Source organism: Hyposmocoma kahamanoa, unplaced genomic scaffold (genome assembly GCF_003589595.1).
Source record: "Hyposmocoma kahamanoa isolate Upper Pololo Valley unplaced genomic scaffold, ASM358959v1 65, whole genome shotgun sequence".
NCBI lineage: Eukaryota > Metazoa > Arthropoda > Insecta > Lepidoptera > Cosmopterigidae > Hyposmocoma > Hyposmocoma kahamanoa.
The window spans coordinates 1,329,759-1,352,047 of record NW_020653853.1 but is presented as its reverse complement, the minus strand read 5'-3'; the positions used below and the strand labels follow the sequence as shown (position 1 = coordinate 1,352,047).

General features: G+C 37.0%; 1 protein-coding gene across 3 annotated transcripts in view; it reads left to right on the top strand.

Annotated features, from left to right (window-relative positions):
• Positions 1–22,289, top strand: part of LOC113231399 (bone morphogenetic protein receptor type-1B) — a 131,494-nt gene that overhangs the window by 2,813 nt on the left and 106,392 nt on the right. Inside the window, exon 1 of one of the 3 annotated variants that reach the window (XM_026465702.1) lies at positions 21,670–21,706. The exons of the other annotated variants lie outside the window; for them this stretch is intronic. Within the exon in view, the coding sequence (XP_026321487.1) occupies positions 21,685–21,706 (22 nt within the window). The 5' untranslated portion in view covers positions 21,670–21,684. Of the gene's footprint in view, positions 1–21,669; positions 21,707–22,289 lie in introns of those variants that run through there. 3 annotated transcript variants of the gene reach the window in all.

Sequence of the window (22,289 nt, the reverse complement as noted above, 5' to 3'; positions counted from 1 at the left end):
TGCAACCGTTCCGAAATATCGGGAAAATAAAAAGAAGTCATACCGTGGTAAGAAACCTGATATTAGTGATAATCATGTAAAATGTGTTTTTTTTGCATGTAAAATAGGAGGCCGTGGTAGCCTAATGGTTTGACTTACTGCCTCTCAAATCGAGGCCGTGGGTTGGAATCCGGACTCGCAAATTTGAATTTCTCGGAATTTAATTCACAATTTACCATGAGCTTTTCGGTGAAGGAAAACGTAATAAAACCAGCACGTCGTAGGTTTACAACCCTCGGAAAAGGTGTGAAGTCCCTAACCCGTATTGGGGTAGTGTGACGGACTATGACCTAATCCCTCGCCTGAAAGGAGACCCGTGCCCAGCAGTAAGACGTATAAACGGGTTGATGATCAAATTGGGAGGCAAAAGAGAAACCAAGCCACTTAATGGGAAGTAATCATTGTCTCAAAAGCATTTGGTCATGTGGACCATATTACTCTTGTTAGGAAGTGAGCTTACCGATGTTGCTACTGCTAGACTAGTTTACTTTAGTTACTTCCATAGTATAATGTCCTACGGGGTTCTCATGTGGGGTAAAGCGGCAGATATACAAACCATATTTGTGTTGCAAAAACGAGTGATTCTTTCTGTGTACCGTTTAGGTTCTCGGGTTTCTCTCTTACAAAAGTTTAAGGAGACTGGTATCACTCAAATATTTTATATGCCCGTAAAAATATGCATAATTTCATTAAGAAAGAAGATATACATAATATTAAACTCAGAACTAAGTCCAAACTCATGGTTCGCGATTTCGTTTAACTAAGTTAAACGATTCTTTTATGGGGAACTGTATACGTTTTTACAATAAGATTCCGGAGAATATATTAAGATTATAATTTCCTAAATTTAAAACTTACGTTAAAAGCATTTTAATTGAAAAGTCATATTACAAAATTGAAGAGTATGTTTTAGATAAAGAAGTATGGAAAGACAACAGGAGTCTAGATTCGACACAATTATGATTCAAAGTGTATTCCATAGCATTTAAGTTCATTTGAAAAGAGCAATCCCTAGAGTTTCTTGCTCGTTCTTCTCAGGGAGGTCAGCGAAGTGAACAGGCAGTAGCTTAAAAAGTAGCTTAAAAAAATGACGTTTTCAAATGTAAAAATTATACCAATGGAATAAATGATTATTTGACTTTGGCGTTGCCCATAAATATTTGCAAGACGAGAGGAGCTGCCTAAGCTTTCGAGAGTCGTTTTACCTTTTAAAGAACTCTGTATTTCTATTGCTGATCAGATTAAGTAACAGGGTCTTACCAAAAACCATATTTTCCGTTTTATATCGACCACATACTTTGTTACGACATATACGAAGCTTAATATCCTTTTATAAATCTTCTTATCCAATTTGGAATCCCATTCCGTGGTTCCTTTATGGAGGCTTTACAATGCTGCGCGCACGCATTCGTTATGCGCCATGTTTCATTCGAGGTGTCAGAAATAAGCTCTTATAAACTGCTCAAAGGCGCTTACACTCTCAAACTTTAAGTATAAGAGGTGGTTTCTTAGAATCGATCGACATTGAGATGGGTCATTTTGTAATAACAATAGCGGGATGTCGGTTAGGGTTGCCATTGCCGTAAATAACATTTTATTATGTAAATTTTATTTCTGGGAATATTATTCACATTTATTACTAAAGTTGGACATTCATTGCTTAGAAGTTTTTTAGTATTTTGATATAACCTATAAACTATAATAAATATGTAATTTTATGGTTTTCCTCGTAGGTTGTGTTATACTCTTCCGCGCCTTCCATAAATTATGATTAATCGCGACATACATTTCATTGTTCTACTTGTGTCCATATTTATGAATGAATAATTGATTTATGGGTTTCCTTAATTATTAGTGAATTGTGACGATTCAATTTTATGGCCAGCGAACGATCGCAAAAACGCTTTATCGAAGCATTTTTTTGAAAACGTGGACAGTGTAAAGTGTGTAGTGAGAATTAAATGGTCAAAAGGTCCTTATGAAATCCACGCCTAGAAGAAAGAATCACCTACTTTTTAAAAGAGTTTTTACTACTTGCAGGTTTCTTACCACTTACGCGCTGCAGCAGCGCGACTGTCGCGCGGCCGCCGTGCGGTTGCAGTGCTTCTAGAAATTGTATGAAATTAAGGTGCAGCCTTCGGCTCAAGCCATTGCTACTCTGTCCTAGCCTCTCCACAAAAGTTGCTATTCGACGTATCATCGCTTATGTTAGATGATACGGTAACGAATAACCACCAATGTCTTAATATTTATATCACCTATGCAACCTGTACATTTTCCTCAAATGTCATTTCTTAATTTTGTAGTGTGATGGCAACCCTAGCTTAGCTTTCTTTTTCGTTTTACCCGCTGGCGGCGCAGGCGGCGGCGGCCGACACCTTCTTCATTCCCGGCCATTGTTAAATGCCCTCCCGGGTCATGACTGTTATACTGTACATAGTACCTTTTTATCTACAATCGTAAGATGTATGCTATGTGATAAAATCATAATTTCTGAATACCAAAGTTATGTTGTATTTACTGTTAGAATTCTTCCCGGTTCCAGTGAAACCATTGCACAATACTGTAACCGTATATTCCATATGAGTCACGCCTGTTGAACACGGGTTTCTTCTAAGAAGTGGGATAAGGCCAGTGGGTTTGAAGTCTTTATTAGGACTGTTCTTACAACTAAATAATTGTCATTAAAAGTATCTGTACTAATTACATACAAAAAAAGATAGACTGAGGAAACGTTATTTTTCTATTATTTTTTTTTACTTAAGAGTTATCAACAACACAAATGTTGTAGTTATACTCAGAGCTTTAAATCGCAAAAATTTGAGGGATACTGCCGCTGCGCCCGTCTCTGCGACTTGTCAACTTATGTCTAAGGAGACAGAAGTTGACAAGTCGCGTGTGCCTCTCGTGCCTGCCAATCGATATCCGAGACCTCGAGTGCATGAGGTTGATAACGACTTCATGTAGCCGAGATCGACTGCATGCAGTTAATACGTGAAGTCGTTATCGACTTAATGCAGTCATGGTCTCGGCTGCATGAAGTGGATTACGACTTCACGCGTTAACTACAAACGTGCAGTCAATCTGTTAGCAGCCTTAAATCTTTGAGTATAACTGTCGTCTCGTTCGTCTCGGCACTTGACATATATCATTAAAAATTTAAAAAAAATATCATATTTTTGTTTTCGTTTTTTACATTCACGTTTATATTATAGCAAACTGAATGTAGTCACCACTATCGTGATCATCAATTCGTTACAACCCACTACTGGGGACAGGTTCAATGCAGGTGGAACTTTGTCACGTTTTCCAAGGGTGGTGAATCGTCATCAATATGTAAGTTCACAATTTCCTTTCACCGTTAGCGAGATTTTACAACAAAACATTCACAAATAAAATTAAAGCCATAGGGTACATGATACTACTGGGATTTGACCGTGGACTTCTCAATTGAGCAGCAAATTGCTGTTCCACTGTGCTACCATACCGTTCTTATTACATAATATGTGTATATATACGTATTTTGATATTATGGTTACATATATCATGCCTATAGATGAAATTATGTAATGACTGTGCATACTGCAAACTGTTAATAATTTAAAGATCACGTTGTTTGACGTTAGTGGGTTTCCCTGATTATGTAGGTACGTTATTATGGAATTCAAAAATCCATACGACCCGTTTAGTTCTTTGAGATAAGTTTCGATCTATGATGTTTGAAATAAATATTGTCAATGATAAATTTGTGTAAATGTCTGTTACGTAGAGCAATCCCTAGAGTTTCTTGATCATGCTTCTCATAGGAATCTGCCTTACGAATGAATAGCGGTTCTTTTTTTTTATATTTTGTTGTTAACGAAGGAACTTTACTTCATGTCTTGTGAGATTTTTTTGTTATTGTACATATGTTCCTTTTATATAAATCGCTAGCACAGGTGCGCTTACACACTAGCCGGCTTAGCGTGAGCACAAAGTCTAAAGATACGTCTTCTATAAGTTATCAATTTACTTTATTAAAATACGTCATGCTCATGATCTTTTTGATCGAGTCATCTCCATGGGCTTGAGTGAATTTCAATATTTTTTTCTTTGTATTATTTGTTTTTTTGAACATTGGCTATAGAGCCAGCCTAAAAAGGTATAATAATAATTCGGAATAAAAAATGTAATGTATTAATTAAAATTAAAAATTAATTTAATTTAAAAATTAATTCGTATAGAAACGTACTACCTTTTTTCTTTTATTATATGCTTTGAATTTTTTAAATGCCTTCGTTTTTGTTGTAATTAACCCAACCTACTAACCGCTGAATCCCAGAGGTCGTTTCTGTACTTATTATAATATTGCCAACGTGATGAAAGAATTTGCCAATCGGCGTAAGATACTCACCGATTGTTGCCCAGGGTCCGCCAGATGTACAGGAAAGGTATGGCACGTCGTACGGGGAGGCTTCTTTCGAGGTTCCTTTACTTTGAGCACCAGAAGAATGAAATTAACTCCAAGGCGCTACTCAAAACCCTCGGACCAGAAGGTCGATTCAGAACCTTACGATAACTCAGTTGTCGACCGATTCGATTTCAAATCGTACGATTTCTTTTCATTTTTGTTCATAACACCCGAATCGAGCGTCAAACTGTCGTATTCGAAACCGAACCCAAATGACGTCACACCCGTAGGATTACTCGAACTTCTCGACCGGCAAAGGCTGCAGACATTATTCAGAACATAGTTATCGGATGAAAGTTACCGAATGTCCTCTGGTTTACAAAGCAAGAATGTAATATGGAAATCTCTTATTCTTTTAACCAAAGTCTGGATTTTGTTAAATCCATTAATATTTATTTATTATTATAGTATTAATTTATTTTAATGCTTTCCTATATTTTAGGCCTTAAACTTTAAATCCTAAAAATATATATAAAAGGACTTAAATTTTTCTTATAATCTATTTCACCGACTAACTCCGTAAACGCTGTTGGATAACAATATCGTATCCGAATCGATCGTTTAACTCGGAATATTCTGAATCGCTCGGAAAGCGCCCTTCGATTCAAGCAGAATCAGCGTAATTGACATATTTCTAGGTGCCAAAGGTACTGTAGGTGCCAATATCTCGAAAGTTACCGAAATGCAAATGCGTTAATTATGACAAGGAGGGCTGTACCCCGATTCAGAACTCTTCGATATTTAGGCCTAAAATATAGGAATGTATTAGTTTGCCTTAAAACATATTAATAAAATTGAACGAAATCCAGTCTTTATTTAAAATAATAAGAGATTTCCATATTATATTCTTGCTTTTTAACCGTGTTCTGAATAACGTTTGCAGCCTTTGCCGGTCGAGAAGTCAAATAATCGTAAGCGTGTGACGTTATTTGGGTTCGATTTCGTATACGACACTTTGATGTTCGATTCGGGCGTTGTGAATAAAAATTAAATGAAAACGTACGATATCAAATCGAATCGATGGACCAGATCCATAGCGCAAACCGTGGTGCATCGGGGTAGTCGAAAGTTATGTCTAACTGATATTATACCTGCAGATTAGCAAGATCCAAAAGCGCATAGACCATCTGTAATATTCGTCACCGTAAGTCGTAACCAATCATAGACATCTTACCTGTTATTAGGCGTATCATGGTGACAAAATTATTGAGAACGCGCACTATCATTATGTCACTGGAGCTATTCCATTATGCTGACACGTCTGACGATTACCATTTGTGACTGTGTCACCGATAACGTACCGTTGATTGCGATTTTGAGAGGTTAATACGTCTCCGCTTTAATTACATCCAAAAAACCTTTTCACACTTACACCCTCAATAATGAAGTGAGGTATCGAAAAGTAAATTTTTTTGTAAACTGACAATAAAAAATATTACATCCGTAATGTAGTGTTTATAAATTTATATTATTAATGTGCCATGCAACCACACCAACTACAACAAAAAGTTTTTAGAGTTTTTAGAACCTTTTTTTCTGTGACAGCAACTGAAGGGACGGACAGTTGTAGTGCAGCTCAGAGCTTTAAATCGCAAAGATTTGAGGAGCACTTATACCGCTCCCGTCACCCTGAGACATAAGTTGACAAGTCACATGTGCCTGTAGTTTCAGAACCACACTTACCCTTCAAAATCAAATTACCCGGGACTCCGTGAGCCGGGATTACCTTGGATACCGCTCGTACGCTTCTCTCTTCTTTCTTGCAGTCTTCTATAATTTTTCTTCCTTTTTTCATGTTAATCTTCTATAATATGCCTTCTATGATCTTTATTCTATAATTCTTCTTCTTTAGTTTTTCTTCTTGGTCTTCTATAATTTGATTTTCTTTTTTATTTCTTGATATTCACTTTTCTGTCTTGCAATCTTCATTGTTATGTTGTTCAAATTTACTGTTCTTCACAAAAGATAAGTTCGCTGGTACGGGTCGCCATCTCATATTATTAAAAAGGATGGACGTAGATGGCAGAGTGAAATACGTTGATTTAAAGAGACATGTTTATTGTTCGGTCTCCAGAATACGAGTGACAAAATATACAATATAAAATAAAACATAAACTTAACTGCTAACCAAGCAATACGCTCTACATGTTGCAGTTAGACTATAAATATAGTCTATCTATACTACAGGGTGTAACCCCAGCCCACGTCTAGTTCCCTGATGGTGGAAAGGGAAGGCGGCTTCATACTTGATATAGTCTTTTAATTTAGTCCAGTATTACTTATTTGACAGTAATTATATCGGACAGATGTCGGCCGGAGAGCGAGAGAAGACACCGTGTTCCGCGGCAATGTAAATTGAGCCATTGGTGGTAAAGCGTCGAATTTAGTGATAGTACCTACCTACATAACAAGTATTCTAGTAGAACAGGCATTTAATATGCGACATTACAAGCTCTAAATCCAAGGTTCTTAATACTACTTTATTTTGAAACTCGTCTTTTTGTTGTAATGACATGGTGTAGATATTTTCCCTTTAATGTGTTTATACAAACAACAACTGGATCTACTTTTAGAATAGTACGCACTTGAGAACGTTTGAAATTCTAGTCCAGATTGCGTAGTCATGCTTATTTTCGGGCTAAATAATTTTCATTAAACTATAAAGCTCCCTTCCAGAGTTACCGTCACAAGTGCTCGTCCTTGGGCCTAGTACAATGACGTACGCCTACCCACGTCACAATGTGCTAGCATTGTTGCATTCAACGATTCCAACGCACCTTGTGATGATTATCCATTCTATTCAGCTATACTAACGCCCCCGACTTATGAATTGTGTTAGTGATCGCGTAGAATATTTGAATATAAAAGGTTACCCCTTGTGACCGCCAGGGGCGCTGTACAATTTACCATATTAAATCAACAGGCACTATGAGATTAATCAGAAATAAATAATTGTACTTAGAAAGAATGTTTCTGTAATAAAAACAATCATTCAAACAACAATTCTTGTGAAAGAATAATGATTTGTATTTTTAAATCAATAAATAAAATCTGAAAATTGAAATATTTTTAATCTGTTATTCAAAGATCAAACAATTTGTACGTACGCAAAGAAATGTTACCGTACTTACTTACCGTACACGTGTTGCCTTGTGTTTTTTTATCCGTTTAATCACATTTTAACTAAAAACTGTAAAAATGTGACATGTTGGAGCAAATGGCAAGTGCACATTGTCTGGTTTGTTTACGTACAAACGACGTCACACGTTCTGCGTTGACAACTAGCGCTGTTTGCGCGGCAATATATTCTGTAAAATTTTAATTTTAATTAAATAATACTAAAATTAGTTTTGTTTTCCTTTAAGTTATTTAGTTGTTTTAGTCCTATAGGCAGTTCGCACTCGGAATGCACCCTCAAAGAGGAGTATTGGCTCTCAGGTATTTGAACGCCCTCCGATGTTATTGTGGGCGTTGGCCATTGAATCCAAAGACGAATTTACATCCTAGTTTAGTGATTTACTCTACATAAATTATTTTCCTGTCACTTGTGGAATCTCAATTGTCCATTCCAGAGTTTGAAGTCAAGGAACAGAGGTCTGTGACAACCCTGTACACTGGCTGATCTGGGGTCAGAACCTGAACTTGTAAGGTTCCTGGGCGTGCACAGGTCATAGTGTCCTTCCCATATAACCCAGAGGTTGCACTAGAAGCAAAACTTATGTAGAATGATATGGGACTGTCCATTCCAGGGTTGTTGCTGAGGCAGGTTTTTTTATACGTCGTCAGCTGATTTTTTAACCTTAATATTAATGGATGCTGATGGGGATGCTAGTTTTATGTATAAAAAAAAAAACGCCAAAAATGTACATCCTCACTGAATGACATGAAAAAGCTTTCTATTTTCTTTGGTATTGTAATGAAATATTATTACAGTGATTTTGTGACCTTTACTAAAAAATCAATCTGCACGTAAACAATCAATCTGCCTAGCTTAATCGTTTTAGAATTTTATCAAAGTTATATTTTAAAAACAACAGCTGAGCTTCTTTTTCGGCTTACAGTCTGTTCTGGAACGTGTGTACAATTTTTTTTTAATATATAATAACTAAGAGACGGGACGAACAGGTCGTGCACCTGATGGTAAGCGACATGCCTGTCCATAGCTGTTGCAGTGCCACTCAGAGCTTTAAATCGCAAAGATCTGAGGGGCATTGTCACTGCGCCCGACACCCTGAGACACATCCTTACGCTTCAAAACCGGAACACGTATAAAGCTGACGTTATTGCTTGGCGGCAGAAATAGGTAAGATGGCAGTACTTCCATAGACGAACTCTTTCACAAGGAGCTCTACTGCTACTACAATGTTCAGATCACTGTGATTTAAAGCTCTGAGTTGGCACTGCAACTATCATGGATAGGCGTGTCGCTTACCACCAGGCGCACGGCATGTTCGTCCCGTCACTTGCTATCATGAAAAAAAATATTCCAGCATGCCTCTTGCGGAAGCGGATATTTAATTTATGCCGATTATCCGCGGATGCGGATGCTCGCAATTCTGATATTCGCAACAACCCTGGTTTATTCATTACACAATGAGAGATGCTGTTCCATGGTGCAATTTGTGACTGTTAGCTGGATTATCTTATAAATTATAGTAGATAGCTTTATTATTCTTGGAGAATGGACGTTTTTAGTTTCGGAAAACGGGCTTTATTTGTATGACGGTAGATATATAAATGTAAGAAAATGTTAATCGATTAAAGGTGTAGCGATTCAGGTTTTATCGTGTTAAAAACGAGCCGTGGCTAAATGCATGATTGCTCCAAGAAATACAATACTTCTATCAGTCATTCCTAATGTCCTGATCCGGCGCGGTGTGCGCGTGACGAATCGAAAACTCGCCGTAATGTGTTCACGTACAAATCCGCTTCCCACTCATGTTTTTATTTTAGTACCGGCGAGGCCGCGCCACAAACCACTCAGATCAATATAATCGATACTTAAATCGATTCCCACTTGGGATCATACCGATACGTATCAAAATCGTTGCCGCTTTAAACTCGGAAATTGACGCTCCCGAACATTGATTTAGATTATCTTACTTAACGGCAGTGAATATTCGATTTTTTTCTCAGTTCCTATCTAAATCTAATCGAAGTTTTCGTTAATACTGTGACGTTACCAATTCTTACGCGGGTTTGAGCGAACTACGATACCACGTTTGTTTACAAGTCGATGACCCGAACCGAGAATACTGAGACGTATTGTTAAAATTATAACAGTTTACAATGTAGGGCATTACCCGGCCAAACGGAGGTACATATTTGTTTAACAACAACGCCTTAGTTTAACAATGTAACGCATTCCGATGGATTTCCGTACAATTGTTGCGGCCAGTTTGGTAGTCACAGTGCTACGAAAACAATGCCTACGTAATTGCTAGCTGTCTCACTAGTAAACTCAATGAGGCATAAAAACCAGAAATTAATAGCGTAAAATTTGAGAATCACTGTTGTTTGTGTTGCACTTCAAGGCCCGATCTACATTCTGTTTTATCCCAAGTCATCAAGTTATTGTAGGGAAATCTGATACGTTATTTTGAAAAATTCTTATGCCAAGAAATTTTATTTACTCATATTTTGTATGAAAGTGAAACTCTCTCTAGAAAAACCTCGCGTTATGTTAGAAATAATAAAAAACGCAGAAAGTAAAGCATTACCTACCTCACCAACAGCACTGGTTCTCAACACTACATCAAAGAATAATAAAGTAATTTTTATAAAAAAAAAGGAACCGACTTCAAACTTTGCTTGTATGTACAAACTGAAACTAAAAAGTTAACAATCGGTTACCGGAAAGTGTGCGAAACCGGATTCATTCCCTAGTTTGCCGTCCATCAAATTTATATGAGACTAACACTGAGGTACCCTCTTTCCTACAAAAAAAGAATCATCAAAATCGGTTCACAGGGTATTTGCGTAACACACACACACACAAAAATACAGTTGAATTGAGAACCTCTTCCTTTATTAAGTCGGTTAAAAAGAACTATAAGGCACAAGTATAAAAATAGATTGTCTTCCTGAGTATCAGATCACAGTTTACTTCGTCAACCTGTTTTACAAGTACCGCCATTATGATCTAACTGTTATTAGCAAAGTACCCCTGAACATCGACTTGATCTAATGAATTATGGACCGTTGCAAACGAGATCCATAAAATACATACGAAGTAAATGTATATGTATTCTATTATGGCGTTTCAATTGCAGTTTGGGCGTACAGATGGATGGTTTTAAAGACTGACGTGGGCGTGACCACAAAGTTCTAACGTTTGCGTCGAAGGGATCTAGCTATCGACCTTCGTCACGCGGCGTGAAGCGAGACCAGTATACAAACATACTTTTACAGATAATCGGAAAGTATCGAGTTACTAACACGCGTGAGAGGTGATAACTTATAAGACTTGAAACGTGTATCAGAATTTTATAGACCTACAAAAAAAATTACGCGTGTAATATGATGCTGGCCTGTAGTTCCTTGCACTGCACGAGTTACATAAGACTGTTTAACTTGACTGAGTTTTATACAACAGTTTTTTTTCTGTCGTAACTGAAAGTTGCGTTGTTTAAAGAACAATTGACTTAGATGACAATTTTATAATAATAATAAATAATAAAATAAAATTCATTTATTTCGGGCAGCAAAAACCCATATTATAGACAATACATTCACTACATATTACATTATTATTACCTGAAATTTAATGCATAATAAAAATAATAATTTTAACTTAATAATCAAATTGCAAATTCTACAAAATTCCATCTTATAACTTGCTGTACGTGATGTAATTGTGTAATGTGACATAAAACAGAGGATAAAGACAGTATGTACCGTTTCCGTAAGACTTAGCCGACGCTGAAACTGTAACGACTGAAAATCAGCTTTTGTCTCCCTCGAGATAGAATGTTGGTAGAATGATAGTTTCATATCAAACGAACTGTCACAAGTGAGGCAAAAATCAAATTCATGTAGGCTAATTTTAGTAATAGGTTAATTTTCGGTTTTAGTGAATATTCATATAAAAATATAAGTTGAAACGCGTTACTTCCTTGTGGAATGTGGTGTTAGTATCTATTTTATGTTTGTCTGACGATTTTTACGCTCATTTACCGCACATTTTGTCATTTTTAGTTAAAATCCTTGAGCTGTACGCGGTGCAAGTTGACCTTGAGCACTGACGGCCCGCCCGCTCGTGTAGGCCCATTGGGAGCGCTTCAATTTGCCTCACTTAGCGTGTGCGGACTAGGTTTCTATAAGTTATTATTCTAAGGCTGAGTCATATATAATTATTTTGCGATACTATGCGTAATAAGTTCGCAGTCACTTGTTGTTTTAGTGCTAAGTATTAGATTTAAGCATGTTTAGTGACTCAATTCAATGAATAAACATTTTTCTTTCTTTCTTTAAAACATGTTTTGTTTGCGTTTCATATTGTGGTAGAATTTATTGCATCATATACAAGGTTGTTTTTACATTCAACTTTCTATTGTCTCTCTAAAAAAAATACTAAAGTATATTATCACATGAACCCAGTTTACGTATAACCAAGTATGTAGATACAAAGATAGAATCGAGAATACGTGGACACTCATTACCGTGGGTCACATATGTCTTGCAGTCGAATGGGCAAGGATGCCCAAAATGAGATGGACGATAATCCTGTTATTTATTCGCTGTCCACCTAATTAAATATGTGCTCAAACTGATGCCGACGTATTTGGAGACATTTATTTTAGACAAGAGACTCGCTAAGCACTTAATGACCTCTTTCCGTCTTCATGTTTAAAGATCCTTAGATTCCTGAACCTTTAAAATGTTTCTGTGTGGTGCAATTAAAAATACACGGTGCAGTGACCCTTAAGATATTTTATACTTTTGTAACGCAGAACTGGCTGTCTTTGTCAACGCCGTACGTGAGATTGATTTTCAGATACCTAATAGTACTAGTATACGTAATAGTAGAACTTTGTGAAAGAGTTCGTCTAGGGAAGTAGTGTGAGCATTACTGGGTTCCGGTTTTGAAGGGCAAGGTTGCTGATGAAACGTGGGACTTGTCAACTTCTTGGCTCTGGATGCGTGAAAGCACAATATAGGAAAGTTTCCATATGTTGTTGACGTAACAATGACGATACAATGGTTAAAATTCTTTCAATTGCAACACAATATTGGCATAACGCGCGTTTCTTTGATTCAAACTCACGTAGTAGCAGAAATACAATATTATGTCTGGAGGTTGTTTTTCTCCGGCGCCATAGGCAATGCATCGCCTCCCGTTGTAATGGCTTCACAATCACGAATGGCGACGGAGTTTTTGCGATTTTCTGTTATTGCGTTCAAAATATGTTATTATTGTTTACGTGCGAATGATATATGGCTGGTTATGGTCGATTTAAATATAATAAAAGGTGTGATTTTGTTAATAAACAACATTGTGCATTTTAAACAATATTGCGGTTACACGTATTGAATTTAAAGTTTATGTGGGTTTACGCGAATAATGCGAATATCCTTTATTATAAAGTAGCAGTAGAGCTCCTTGTGAAAGACCTCGTCCAAGGAAGTACTGCCACCTTACCTATTTCTGCCGCCAAGAATAGAGCATCACTGCGGTTCCGGTTTGTAAGGGTTAAGTTGCTGGTGAAATTACAGGCACATGGGACTTGTCAATTTATTTCTCAGGGCGACGGGCACAGTGGTAGTACATATAAAATCTTTGCGATTAAAAATGTATTAAAAGCTCTAAGTGGCGCAACAGCTAGTTATATATAGGCTAGTCGCTTACCACCAGGCGCACGACTTGTTGGTCCCGGCACTTGGTATTATAAAAACGATATCTTTAAGATTTTGCAGATAGTTCCAGTTCAAATCCCTTTGAAGTCTTCGAGTTTGGAAAGACTTCAATTTTTGTTTTCATTTTCATATTCGCAAATCTTTGAGTATCGTATAAATCAGTTTTTCCTTCATCTGAAACCCGACATGTAGTGCAGTTTTTGCTCATCTGTGTGTTGCAATTTGCTCGTACGTGAGAAGTGGGATTGCCTCCCTAATTGCACTGCGCCCGCGCACCGCTGCTATTTATTTACATCACCACAAACTTACCTATGCTGGGGAATAAATAACGGTTGTTAAGTACTTAGTTCAAAAAAATACTTCCAAAACGAATTATCTCAACTCTCGATGCATTTTTGGATGTCTTTTGAATTTAATAATGGCGTTATTTACAAATTCTCCTCAAAATGAACTTTACAACAACCAACGACTACAACAAACCAAACCTTCAATAATAAAGTGATTAATTTCGTAAAGTAACATTTATAAATAACTTCCAAAGTAAAGTTTAAAGAAAACGACCACAACAATTAATATACCTCGTTTTTTTATATAAAGAGAACTTGTCATTGTATTCGACATATCCAAATGGCATATTTGGCTGATGCTAATATATTTTTTAAATGTACTTGTCAGTTTTCAGAGATCATTTGAGTATGATCTATTGGGATCACAGACCAGATAACCAAGGTCTGTGTTTGGGATTGTTCGCAGCTGCACCAATAACGTGGTAATCATTTTCTTTACATGCCATTTCCCACAGAAATGATATTTGATGAGCATTGATTATTGCCTATCATAACGGATAATACGTCTAGGTAAGTCTCATTATGGCATGTTCAAGATGAAGGGAATTATTCTAGTAATAATGATGAATTGACGCCGTGTAAAATGATATGTGAAAATCTTCTCAAGTTTTAATAGCAGTAGAGCTCCTTGTCAAAGAGTTCGTCCACGGAAGTACTGCCTTACTTCCTACCTTACTACTACCTTACTACCTTAGTTTTTTGCTGCCGCCGGTTTTGAAGGGTGCTGATGAAATTACAGGCATATAGGACTTGTCAACTTATATCTATCTCAGGGTGACGGGCGCTGTGGTGGTGCCCCTCATAATCTTTGTGATTTATGGCTCTGAGTGGCACTGCAACTGTTATGGATAGGCGTGTCGCTTAACGCCAAGCGCATGACTTTTTCGTCACGTCAGTTGGTTTTTATAAAAAAAAGTACTTTTACATAAACATACACATAAACGATTAGTCAATAAACGTTCGGAACGTATGATGTCCGCGAACTGTCTAGATTGAAAGTGAAATATAATATAATGGCTGTCTAGAATATTTTTCGAGGGGAGAGACTTTCTGCGTTCATTTGGACTTGAAGTCAATTTTTTTTAGAAGGTCTAAAAGCTGAACAAACGTTTGGCTTTGGGATATTAATTATCCCATAATTTTGAAGATTGAATAAATTATCATCATCGTCATTAATCTATTTATACGTCGCCCTGCTGGGCACGGGTCTCCTCTATAGGCCATAGTCCGCCACGCAGGCGCAATGCGAGTTGGTGACATCACACGTTTTCCGAGGGTTGCGAACCTTCTTCACGATGTTTTCCTTATACGATGTAATCCACATAACTTCCGAGAAACTCAAGAGGTGCGAACACGGATTCGAACCCACGGTCTCTCTTTGAGAGGCGGTAGGTCAAACCATTATACACTACCACTGCTGATTATATAGGTTGATTGAATAAATATTGAATCACTTTATTATTTGTGTGTAATTTAATTGAACCAATAAAAATATTTGAATTTTCATGGTGCTTGTCGAAGTGGATTCACAACCGTGGTAGCGTGGCTACGCCCGTCTCCTTTTAAAGTAGTCCCGTGATAGTGATGGAAAAAAACTTATAATGTAGAGGTTTTGTGTTGTCATCTTTTTCTCATATTTGCAATGTATTTTGATTCCGTGTTCGAGTAGCTCGCACACTCGGTTTTCATGGTGGTGGTGTCGCCATCACTGGGGTCCCGGGTTCGGTTCCTGGCCGGCTGAATGTAGAAAACTTTTCTATATTGTCTCGGTTCTGGATGTTTATGGTACCGTCGTTGTTTCCGATTTCCATAACACATGTGTTTTAATTACTTGCTTTGGGATCGGAACTATGTTGGATGTTGTCTAATATATTTATTATCTATCGGCCATATTTCTTTACTTTATTAGTCACACTATATATAGAAAGACTTTTTAATATAATTTTTTTTTTCTTTTTTTGTGGTGCACATATTTTAGTTATAGTATCCTGTATTTAGGTCTGCAGGAAGCAATTTCTATTAGAAATAAGCAGAACCTTTTGTTTTTAATTTCCCTTGTATTCTTTGTGACTTGTTGTATTTTTCCTGTACAATAAAATATTAAATAAATAAAAATAAAACACTTGCAGTTGTTTCGAATTCTAGAAATCTCAAGTGTTCAAGCTTAAGTGTTTAGGTTTAACAGCTCCGAAAGCAATTTATTTAAACATACGCAATAGTTTTGTTTGCACGTCGCGCATTTCGCGCATATTTGCCGTTTACACATTTATGGCATTACCAAGTTTATACCTTCTAAAGTTTGTTTTATTGAATCGCGATAGCCTTGTTCCTATTAGAGCTAGGGTCCAGGAGTGCAAGAGTCAACGCATTTATGGCATTAAAGGCGCCGGCGAACGGCTGACGATGCCTTGACTCTATAAAAGATTGAGTGAAACTTTTCCTGCTTAGTTTACGGACCTTTTCTAATCGCGCCTGCGGATTGTATTATACGTTTTGGTGTGGTATTCATTCGCGTAAAAGGTTTATTAGGTTAACGCATTTCGACTAAAACTTCTTTCTCTTGGTTTTACGAGGTAAACTCTTGCCGGTGAAGTAAAAGCAATCTGCCCTCTGCAAAACTTTTTCTTTCACTTCCTTATAAGACGCGGCACCCACTTTTCGTTTTGTGTGGTCAAAATTACTTATACCCGTCCTTGTCCACGCTTGCCTGCCGCTTTTTCCTCAATCAGGTTTTTAATGGAGGCATCATGTGTTATGAAATGGCCCATCGTATTTCCTCTTCGGTTTTGAATTTGGAAGATGTTTCTGCTTTCTTTTACTCTGCGTAGAACCTCATTGCTCACTCGTTCTATTCAGGATTATTCTATCCATTCCAAACTAAACCTTAGCCGTGCCAAAATTGATCATCTTTGTAAGAATATTCCTAGATTCACGTCTTAGATAGGTCCGTACTTATTTTACTAGTTGTTTTTCGCATCTGATAGACACGAACTGCGAAATCTGTAAAAGGCAACCTCAGGGCATGTCGGAGAGGTAATACTCGTGGTTAAGGGGTACGCTGTACGATATTTTTTGTTGCAAATGAAATTACGGCCGGTCCGGCGCCGCGCGGGCGCACCGACTCGTCTTTTTGCCTTTGCGCCGTCGGTTTTTATTATTTTCATTTAACACCTGCGTCCCGTAATCTGTATTCGACGATCTCCCAAACGCTTAACTCTTTTACCTTTTTTCTACCTCGTCCGATTTATAGCGCTCGCTGTCCGAAAAGTGTCGTTTAATTTTCCATGTTCGTCCCGATGACAATCGATTATGTTCATTTTCGATTAAAATGATTTTTTATTGCTTAGCTTTTTATCGATATAACCATGTCTCAAGTGATACGTAAGATGTGACGATTCGACTTTGCATCTACGTAAATTGTCCCTTTTTCTCGCCGCTCCATTTTTGTACGTATCGGGAATACTATCTAAGACTCATGTTTTTGAACTCGACAAAATGCATTTATGCATGTTACCTTCACAATTTTAAAAATACAAATTAAAAAATAAAAGAAATCTCAAGAGCTGCTTAATGCTCAGCAATTTACGTGTTCTTACAAAACTTGTAAAGATCAGGGTAGGTTTGGGTACGGCTATTGGGTCAGTAATTGCAGTGTAGGCCCTCTAAACGGCGATTGCTACCGGCACGCTGCGCCGGCGCCGTCCGTATTATCTAACCTCTTTTAAGCGTGGTACACATTGAACAAACGGACGAATATTGTACTTAGTCGTTTGGAGTCTGTTCGTTATGATTTCATTATTATATTCAAAAACCTTTTAGTTGTCAACAGTACTAGTAATCTTGCAAATGAATTCATGAAAGGAAAGTTGATCCTAGCAACTATAGGCCCGTTTAAATTTTACCAGCTTTAAGTAAAGTATTCCTATTTCCGTAGGAATCATATTTTTCATAGTGAACAATACGGGTTTACTAGTGGTAGATCGACTAGCGATGCGGGGATAGCGTTACTAAAATACATCTTTGATGCTTGGGAAAGGTTCCAGAACGCTATTGGTGTTTTCTGTGACCTCTCAAAGGCATTTGATTGCGTTGACCATATTACTCTTATTAGGAAGCTGGAACATTACGGTGTAAAGGGCAAGGCGTCGGAACTTGTCTCGTCGTATCTCAATGGTAGATTCAGAAAGTAGACATAAATGGAGTGACTTCTTTAGGTTCTCCGGTAAAAATGTGTGTTCCGCAGGGCTCGATACTTGACCTTTCTTATTTCTGATTTATATTAATGATCTGCCATTCTTTATTAAGGATCATTGCGATATAGTATTGTTTACTGATGACACACCCTTGATTTTTAAAACAGACAGACATAACATTAACTATGACCATATTAATGATACCCTCTCTAAGGTAGTTTATTGGTTTAATGCTAACAATTTATTGCTTAATGCCAAGAAGACCTTAACCTTGACCTTAGGTAGTAAACTTCAATGGTTTCCACATATACCTTCCCTGGCCAGCAGATTAAGCTCCGCTGCATACGCAGTCCGCAGAATACGTGAGCTTACCGATGTTAGTACTGCTAGACTAGTTTACTTTAGTTGCTTCCATAGTATAATGTCCTACGGGATTCTCATGTGGGGTAAAGCGGCAGATATTCAAACCATATTTATATTGCAAAAACGAGCGATTCGTTCTGTGTACCGTCTAGACTTTCGGGTTTCTCTCAGAGAAAAGTTTAAGGAAACGGGTATCATGACTGTGGCATCACAGTACATTTATTCAAATATTTTATATGCCCGTAAAAATATACATAATTTCAATAGAAAGAAGATATCCTTAGTATTTGCCTTTCATGAACTTGTAAAGATGAAAATTGATTTTCATCTTTACTATACTACATAAATTTTCCAGTGGCCGTAGGATGGCAGAATATGTGTGATAAACCTCCCCTGACAATATTTAATTCAGTTGATAAATCTAAGTTTGTGTATTTGGTAATGCACTATTGTTATACATTTTGAAGTACAAACACAACGATATGAAATTGCCTATGTAGTTTATCTTTGTTGTTTAATCATCGCCGCGAAAGCCATGAAACAATGTCTTTTTGTCTCGTTTGTCGCGCTCAATTTATACGTTGTTGGTTATATTACTGTGCAAATGTTTTAAAATCAGTTGTGATGACATAAAAATGTGACCTCATGGTGCTCGCCATGTTCGCTATTTTGATAAAATTTTAAAATGCGCAGGTTTATCACTCGAATTTGTCAGCTAAATGTGGATATAATATCTTTATTGAGGAGGCACATCACCAGGGAAAACTATTTTAAATCACTTCTTTTCATTCGATTACCTACACCTTGCCTATTAACGTTAAGATAGAAAACTTTTTTTCTGGTCAGTGCGTTCCCTACCTTATCGCCCTTTAGGATCTTCTTTTGATTACTGTCCATCACTTTCAAACTTGACAAAGAATACATTAGTGAAAAAGGGACGGAAACTCAAGATTAAAAAAATTAAATTATAGTACAGAGGATATCAATGTCAAAATTAAAAAGCATGTGAGCTTCTTAACAAATGAGATCACATGTAGTGATTTATATAGATTGTTATGTACCTCTTAAGTGGTAGATACAGAATCACAGATAACCCGAGATGGAATTCAGTCCCATGTGCAGTCCATCGTAGTTTTACTACAATGCTTTGGCGTCGATATGGAATAATAATAGTGCCAGACAATCACGTCAATTACCTACCTTAAACTAGGAAATTCCTTGTACCAGAGCAACGAAATTAACCACCGGGCCACTATCCAGGACGTCCAGACCGGGATGAATTTTGAAAAAAGTTTTCCAAATAGGTCATGAATTTTTTCAATTTTGTTTTTTAATTCTTCGATGTCCATTATTTTTACCTATTCCAAAGGAAACTAAGCACGAATATTGACAACCAAGCACATAATACCGTTGTTACAAATCTGCTAGTCATTGTCTAATGTGTCTATTTAAAAATAACATTTTAAAAATAACTTAGTAAAGTCACAGTACTACGCTAGAGTTTGATTGAATAGAATTTAAACTTTATGCGCAAATCCCAGCGTACCTTTGACTGTTTATTGAAATGTTCTGTTTCTAGGTTCATTGCACTAAGTTTTTTTTTATGATACCGAGCGACCGTATGAATAAGCGACACGCCTGTCCATAGAAGTTGCAGTGCCGTTCAGAGCTTTAAATCCCAAAGATCTAAGGGATACTGCCACTGTGCCCGTTACCCTGAGACATAAGTTGACAAGTGCCTGTAATTTCACCACCACCCTTAACCTTTAGTAGCAGTAGAGCTCCTTGTGAGAGAGTTCGTCCAGGGTAGTACTGCCTATTTCTGCCGCCAAGCAGTAATGTCAGCATTACAATTTTCCGGTTTTGAAAGGTAAGGGTGCTGGTAAAATTACAGGCTCAGGGTGACGGGCGCAGTGGCAGTGCCCCTCAGATCTTTGCGATTTAAAGCTCTGAATGGCACTGCAACTTCTATGGACAGGTGTGTAGCTTACCATCAGGCCCGTGACTAGTTCGTTCCGTCACTTAATATTATTAAAAAAAAGCCCTTTCAAACCGGAACGCAGTAATGTTCTGCCTGGCGATGGCGGCAGAAACAGGTAAGGTGGCAGTACTCACAAGGACCTCTACTGCTAGTAAACTTACTTACATAATATTATCTACTCGCTTGGGCCTGAAATATATTTAGTACATTTGAATCGCTTCTTCCACTGTAGCTTTAAGAGGTTATTTTTATTTAAAATAAATATTTTCGTAGATTGTTGGAAAATCGACTTTAACCTTTGTTATCTTGGTCAGTTTCTAGAGTCAAGAGTATAGAGTAGTTTATTTATAACTGTTTTCAAAAACAATGCCATTTTTCCTATTTAAACTTTTGAAATATTTTGTTGTACACCTATTTCCCTTTTCTAATTAATTAATTTACTAAGAAAATTACATCATAGTTAAACGGTCACGATAAAGTATTATTTATGCTTATTAAACTTTTGTTATCTGCGGTACATTAATTGAAACCGGCACGTGGTTTCTAATGGCCATTCGGCAAGCTTATCATTTACTCTTTAATTAACTACCTCGGTCATTGGATATGTATTACAATTTGTTTGTTGTTTTGCATTATTTACAGATTAGTAATGGTCGGTTTAAACCGTCAAGGAAAAGAGTAAACGTAACTTAGAAATTAAAATCAGGTAATGTCAGGAAAGTTGACGCGTTACCACCTTAAGGGTTCTTTTTGAATGCGGGCAACGGCACGGCGAATAGCGGCCACCCGCAGCTCGTTTATTTTTGTGAACTAATGGCATTAACAAATAATTATCTAATTCTGTTAACTCCATGAACACTAACAACGTAATTCCTATATACTATTAATAAAACAGTTAAATTTAATTGCAATTAATTGTGATTGCAATTCAAATTTTGATATAAATACAAATTTATAATTCGTCTTTTAGACTGTTACGTTCTGTTGCTTCTGTTCTGAACTTAGTGATGTCCCGTCAATAACATAGAGTCGTTACAATTATGTTATTAGTGACGTAATGTACCTATGTCAAGATGAACAATTTGGTTGGCAAATAATTTATTGCAGGTACCATTTATAACGATACTTGTTTTGTTTACAATTTAATGTTTAGATGTTTCAGTAAACTGAAAATGACTATATTATTAAATAATTAGAACCATATTAGCACTGAAGTGACAATAATTTTTAGCAGACGTGTTTGTTATAACTCTAAAAGGTTCTGTCAAAATCACCATACTATGTTGGCTCGAGTAACAGTAACAAAAGCTTTTCTCTCTTTGTTTGCAAGCAAAACTGTTTTGGAACTGGGAAGGCTTCAACTTTGTTGATAGTACGTGCTAATCGGAATTCGAACCGTCGACTTCATAATGGAGAAGCGACCTCTCTTCCACAGGGCTGTGGCCGCTTGCACAGATGTCTGATATGTGTAGATATAGTTAGTGTATACTAATTTTATATGTTTTGTATTCTTAAAATTTCAATTTCGAACTACGTTACGTACAATAGCTTGTATAGAATCATCTAATGATCTTGGTGAAAGTTTCATGTATTTTAGTGCTATGGAACAAAGGGACTCGCAGCAAACACGATATTCGTACGTGTCGAAGTTTCTGTTTAATCGAACTTTGAACTTTATGGATATGTAATTTCCGTGTCTGTGAACTGGGAGATACAGTTTGTATGAAAGCGGATTGTAGTACATTTTTTATAATTATATACTCACGCTCTTAGATTCTCGTTGGCGTAGGCAGAGTCTATCGATCGCCACTTAGCACGATCTTGAGAAACCTCTCTTAGAGCCTATGTATATGGCGTATTTTATACGCGCGAACGACGATGCGCGTAACGCGCGTCATCTGCACCGCAGACACGCTGTAGTGAATCGATTCAAATGCGCGCAAACATCGCGTTGCAGCTTATATACTCCACTGGAGTTTGTACTTAGAATTTCACGTAGTTGCTTCATTTCAAAAAACTAACTGGAATCAACAAACAAAACTAAAATTACATTGACTTAC